This window comes from Pyrus communis, chromosome 6 (genome assembly GCF_963583255.1).
Source record: "Pyrus communis chromosome 6, drPyrComm1.1, whole genome shotgun sequence".
NCBI lineage: Eukaryota > Viridiplantae > Streptophyta > Magnoliopsida > Rosales > Rosaceae > Pyrus > Pyrus communis.
Genome location: NC_084808.1, coordinates 16,580,134 through 16,586,508, shown reverse-complemented (window position 1 = coordinate 16,586,508; position 6,375 = coordinate 16,580,134). Strand labels below are relative to the sequence as shown.

The following is a 6,375-nucleotide window of genomic DNA, read 5'->3' as shown; positions in this document are numbered from 1 at the left end:
GCTGTATTTTCAAAAGGGTCCGGTCCTTACCCTCCAATTTTTAGTTCTTACTTCTAAGGCACAAATTCCTTATACTGAAATTTAGTTATATAATTATCCAGCAACAGCAGCCATCTATACATTATTTTCGTTTGGCTAAACATTCACGGAAGCACTTACATAGTTAGAGATCCTCTTCTCAGAGGGCTAAAACTTTTAGGCTGTCCAGAATATTTACTCATCCAAAGCGGAGTAAAACGCACTTAGTATCACGGTCAAATGCTGTTTCTTTTTATTTGTAAGTGAAAGGTAGATTCGACGGGAGTACAAAGAGGGACAATTGATGAATGTTTTAATAAGAGTGACAATTGATGCACTAAATTTTCCAACTCTATCCCGGTATAATCCCAAACAGAATTGAAGTACATTTGTTCTTCTGATCTGGTAACCAAAATTTTTTAGCCTTACATCATTCCCGGAATAATAGAAGTTGATGATTTCGAATAACGTTCAAGGAGTGACAAAACCCTGGAAGCCTTCCTCCTATGGCGGCCATCCTCATGAATCTTCCTGCTAGTTAGTCCAGCAAGACGTAATCTAGCTGCTGATCCATACACCTCAACCATTTCCTTCGACATGAAAACCTTTTCGAGAAGACTCAATGCCTCTTCTTGCAGAGAATCCGTTCCCCAAGATAATACCTCCAACGTCGGCTTTATGGCATCAGCGTCATGCAAGACACTGGCTCCTCTTTGAGGAGAGGTTTCGAGAACCAATGTCGAAAGAGTTTGAATTGCTTCGATGGCAGTTTCATAGACCTCTCCCGATAAGAGCCTTACCAAGTCAGGCAAAGCTTTCGCTTCCAAAAGACAGAATGTGGAAGTCACACTGCAGATACCACCGTGTGCTGAGCATAGTGGAGTGCCGGATGGCTTGAAACATGACCAGCAGCCGGAGGGTTTGGAGACCATGGTGAGCTTTGGAGTGCTTGTGGAAAGATTACCAATCAGAGCTGCAGCCCACGCCTTTGCAGTCACTGAGCTGGACCTGAGAAAGTTTACGAGCAAAGGGTATGCTCCTCCTTCAACCAGCTTACGCTGCGATTCCAGGTTTGTGGGATCCGTAAACCTGAAAAGAGCACTTAGAGCATTTTCTTTTGCCTTCATAGTCCCTGTTCTTAAAATGTTTATGATTGCAGTATGTCCATCCAGTTCGATTAACTTCTTAGTTAGTAATCTTTCAGATTTTGGCAGATTTGCCAATAATCCAGCAGCAGCCATCTGTGCATCATCCTTGTCATCATTCTCAAGGAACCCCACTAAAGCCTCCAGCCTTCTTGGCTTGAGAAGGTATTCCACGACCCCCTCAGGCTCATGCTGTGAGAAGAGGAAAAGCAAATTTATGGCAATCTCCCGAATCTCTGAGTCAGAGTGATCAAGTAGAGGAAGGACTAGAGATATGGCATTGGCAGTGAGAACAACCTTTTTTATCAGCCCTGCATCAAACTTGCAGATTCCAAGAAGTGAGAACAAGGCAGGCCTCCGGACATTGTAGGCCAAGTTGGGATTCTGTTGTAATGCAGTCAAACTGGTGACAATTGGCTCTAACTCTAGTTGACAACCATTTTCATCAACAAAGAATTTAGCCCCATCCGTGTCAGATGTAAATTTCTCCAGGATTTCATAACATTTAACAGCAATGATTGGGCATACATGGGGAGTGAAAGCTAGCTTTAGAACAAGATTAACCCCACCAGAAGCAGCTATCAGTTCTTTGTTGGCACTGCAACCTGATAGTTTAGCCAAGGCGGATAAGGACAATTGTTTTGATTCAATATTTCCAGACACCATTTCGAGCAAAGGAGGTATAATCCCTTCCTCACCAAGAAGCTTCAAATTTGAGTCTACCAATTCCATGTTAACTAGTGTTTTCACCATTGATAACCTTGAAGTTTCCGGCCCTAGAATGATAAAATGCATCAGTAATCCATCGTAAAATGAAAAAAGGCAATTCAGAAAAACAGATTTATTACATCCAAATCTTTTCTTTTTTTGTATGTGATTGAAGGAATAGAATATAAAGAAGATGTTATATAGGTCCTAGGAGATGAATCGTCTTACCTTGAACTATGCGATCAACAAGTGGCTTATACCAGCCAGATTTAGCTGCACAATAAATGTTTTCCTCATCTATGTCGAAAAGTTTCAGCAAGATTTTCTCTGCAATCTCAGCTGACTCCCTCACAGTTCCCTTTAAAAGGGTGTAAACAAGGAAAAGAATTGTACTGCATTGTTGAGAGAGTTTCCTGCATACAGGCACATTCCAACCAGTTCTGTCCTGCAACAATTCATATAGCAACTCAATTGCAGCCTTCGAGATGCTTGCGTCGCGGCCTAAGCAGGGAATGATGTGATCCCACCCCTGGGATTCAACCACTTTCTCCTAAACGAATTGATCAAAAAAGATTTAGAATACAGCAAAACATTTCATATATTTTCAGGCCGTAAAAGAGAACAATTCATAACTTTGTCCAACTCTGAAATAATAGATTGTATACTTCAAAAATCAGAAGAGTGGGAGGAAAAATTAGATGAATTAAAGGAAGGGCATTCGATTTCTAGTATTCTTTTTTATTTTCAGCTTTCACTTTCTTTTAGTTGTTTTCCATATATACAAGGAGTATCAAAGATGCTTACCTTGTTTCTTGCATGCCCTTCGACAATATCCTTTAAGGTGATCAAAATCTTCCTCTTCACTTCTCTGTTGTGAGAATTTCCGAGGACGGAGATTATAATATCGGTGAGTCCTTCAATGGCGATCCAGTCCTTGTTAATAGAATTCTCTGTCATAAGATCTTGCATTTGGCTTAAGGCCTCTAACATTGACGTCTCAACGCCTGATAACAACTTTGCCTTGGCAGATCGGATCTTGAGACAATAATTTAGCTCTCTCCACTCTTCTATTGATTGTCTCAGTGGGATGTTACACCTCCACGAAGTATCTTGAAGAACCTCAAGAGTTTCGGGGTCAGTTCTCTCGCCACTTTCAAACCAAGCTATGATAGCGGCTCTCTCACATGTAGTACCAGTGCAAAGACTGACTGGTTCAGCCATCACAGTTTTTCTAATACAGCATTTAAAAGGCTTAAGTGGTGGAATATATTCTTCACTCGGATCATACCCCTCTATGGCCTGCACCCGTTGCTTGTATTGCTTCTTGACTTCTTCATAATCCCTCGCAGCATCAGCTCGAGAGAGCAACTCAATAATCTGATCTAAGAAGAAAACTTCAGCTCTTTCTTTCCTGCTGGTAGCTTCTTCTTTCTCCTTTCGGAAATCTGCAAGCTCTTTGCTTATCTCCGAGGGCTCTAAAGGCACCCCAACTGCCATTGCTATTTCTGCAAGCATGTCGTTTGCAAAACCTGGGCCAAGGGTCTGATCATCAAGACCTTGTTTTAGCTTGTCGAAAACTCGGAGCTGAGACTGTGAAGCCTCGATTTCCACTCTTTGCATCTCATTCTGTAACCTATTCACCTGATCAGATATCCCCAATAAGACATCGTTGCTTGCAAGGGAGAGAGCAGCCAAAGACCTTCCAATATCCCTGGTAACGTCTTGTACCTCCTTGACAATGTGCCTGCACTTGACAAGCAAGTAGAAACGTGCTCGGTTTTTGTACTTGTCAACCAGATTATTAGCCCTTTTAACATCTGTTTCGAGGGACCCCAAAGCAAGCCTTGCAGCTTGTGAATCATTCAATTCTTGATGCTGTAGTTCTTTCAAAACCGATCCAATGTCAAGCAAGTGGTTCGAAAGGACCTTGAAACTCTCCTTTTCGAGAACATCTTTCGCAGCGTTGGCTGTTTTAATGACCTGGTTCGTTAGCACAGCCAAGATGGTACCAATAGGTATAAGTTCCAACGCCATCGTCATACTCTACGCCAAATCCTTTATTCGAACAGAAACACGATCGCTTATGAGATGAAGGCTACAACTACCGAAGCATACTTGTCCTGCACACGAAAAACACACAAAAATACCAAGAATTTGTACCAATCAACATTCTAGTTGGTCAAGGATAAATTACTTTTTAAAGTTGAAAAATAAACCGCAATCCAAATCGCAACGAACAAGTCACACCTTTTCACACGGAAACCTTTGAATTTTGAAATTCTGCTAATCGAAAAAAATTTACAAGTTTAAGAGTTCAATCACAATGAAAGTGCCTGGTTAAAAAGCTGAGAAAATCATAAGGAAATATCTCAGCTTTAGTTTTGGCCACTAATCCGTTGGCCGGAACATGTAAACGGAAGGAAAGTGGACAATCCAACTGGTCCAGAAGATGAACATTGTAACACTGGCAAACGAAATACTTTCAGTTTCAAACTGGTAAACGAAACAGTTATCAAACAGGTCGGGGTAACGAGAGAACTTGCATGTACTTATAACTAATTCGGATAGAAATAAGCAAGAAAAATAAGCACAAGTATATTAAAACATGAGAAACCCAGAAAAAGCAATGAGAATTAGGTACCTGTCACAAGAGAAGTGCATCATCATATTTACACTTGGAAAAGTTGGGGTTAAAGCGATCAAAGATTTGCTCCGGTTGGAAAATAGCACTTGCTAATTTGCTATTGCCATTGTTATCAGTCTATTAGCCTATTGCTATCGCTGCAGGGAGGAAGACTTAAGCAAGTCAAGGCTTCTTTCTGTGGCTGTCACTCACCATTTATTGAATATTGGTTATTAATTTTAAATTACTTAATTCAGACGCGGTGTGGAAAACTCAGAGTTTCTTTAGTTTTTTCTCTCTTGTTGCGTGCGTGTGTGTGTGTGTGTTTTTTTTTTTTTTCCCAGGAAATTTGTGTTTTCGACTTGTAAACCACGGTTCATTTGACCGTGGAATTGTACGAAAGATCAGGAAATTTCCACGTACTTGAGGAAGGTTGTTGAACATGTAGTTGTTGATTTTATGCCATTGTAATTACAGATGTGATATAAAGGTGAGACAATAATACATGCAACTTACGTATGTAACCAAAAATACAAAAGGTAAGAGTTTAGATCTGAATAGTTAAGAAAATTCACTTGTATATTCAAAATATTGAGTTTAAGTTCTTTCTCTTCCAATATCGCTTGTATAAAAAATAAAATAAAAATTGAAGTAAAAGTCAAACCATCCGTATTTCGCACACAACGAAAATTTTCTTCTCTCCATAAACTTTCTGACACATCAAAGTTTAGCATCAATTCTTGTGCTAACATTATGAAAACATTATGTCAAAAACATGAGGTGACATCGTATCTATAGAAAATGCCACTTTTGACCAAGCCTCTCTAGCAGGGCCGGAAATTTTAACTAAGAAAAAATTTATCGCGAACTGAAGCTACACATCAATTCTTCAGCTGTCTTTTCATTTTAAAATTATTTCAGCACAAAGAGGTCATAGATTTTTAAGCCATACGAGGCCCTGTTTTCGAAACATTTGGCGTTGCTGTATCAAATTTTCCTTCTTTATTATAAATACGCACGAAAAAGAACCTCGCGTGAAACTTAACAAAGAAACACCATTTGCTCTAAGAGCTGACTTTGTTATTGTAGTCCACAACAACTTCTATAACCTATTGTAGTCCACAACATATATAACCTATATAAATTGTGTAACGTTAAAAATTTTGGGCCCTTCAAAATCGAGGGCTGTGCGGGTGCACCTCTTGCACTCCCTCAGGGCCGGCTCTGCCCCTAGCATTTGTTTTGAAATTATATTCTCTATTTTTCATCATTAATTCCTAGCCAAAAGCATTAAAGTTGTTTTTGCAAAGATTAGTGCAAAGATTGCTAGCACTCCCATTTCTGCGACGGCCATCAGTCCGGCGGACTTTCAGTTCATGAACTGGGACAGGGAAAGAGAGCTGCAGCACACATTCAAAAGCCCAAATCCAATTAAGATGAAGAAGATTACTGGAGATATTTTCTTACGAATTTTTTTTGGTTGAATTTTCTTATGAATTTTTGTTATAGCATCCATAACGGCCTCTGGTTTCCGGTTTAGCCCTTCAGATGGCCACCCGGCTAATTAGAAACCCAGAGGAATTAGCTCTTCAACTCCCTCAACCCCAATTTACAGGCCGGAGAAAGGTTTTCCCGGCGATTGTAGGGCATTTGAATGAAAAATGCAGCAATGGCTCGAGTTTGCAAGTCCACAAAAACAATTAATCCCAATGGATCAGAGCAGTAAAGCATGGAATCAACACAACAGTAAAGGAGAGACAAGTCCAACCATCTGAAACTACATTCAACCTCAGCACAGTTACTTGGCCGATAACATCGCCAATAAACGAAATCAAATCATTGAAAGCAACAAGTAGTTACGGTATTACATGGCATCCCCAG

At 40.1% G+C, this 6,375-nt stretch overlaps 1 protein-coding gene across 3 annotated transcripts; it reads right to left on the bottom strand.

Annotated features, from left to right (window-relative positions):
• Positions 1–223: 223 nt before the first annotated feature.
• Positions 224–4,699, bottom strand: LOC137738394 (U-box domain-containing protein 43-like). Of its 3 annotated transcripts, none has more exons than XM_068478030.1 (4): positions 4,119–4,699; positions 2,676–3,991; positions 2,100–2,421; positions 224–1,939 (listed from the first exon to the last, which is right to left on the bottom strand). In XM_068478030.1, the coding sequence occupies exons 2-4, from the start codon at positions 3,909–3,911 to the stop codon at positions 444–446; spliced, it is 3,054 nt and encodes a 1,017-aa protein (XP_068334131.1). In that variant the 5' UTR covers positions 3,912–3,991; positions 4,119–4,699; the 3' UTR covers positions 224–443. The 3 variants fall into 3 exon arrangements, with proteins under 3 accessions (XP_068334131.1, XP_068334130.1, XP_068334132.1); XM_068478029.1 differs by having other exon boundaries at positions 4,513–4,699; XM_068478031.1 differs by having other exon boundaries at positions 4,545–4,697.
• Positions 4,700–6,375: the final 1,676 nt, after the last annotated feature.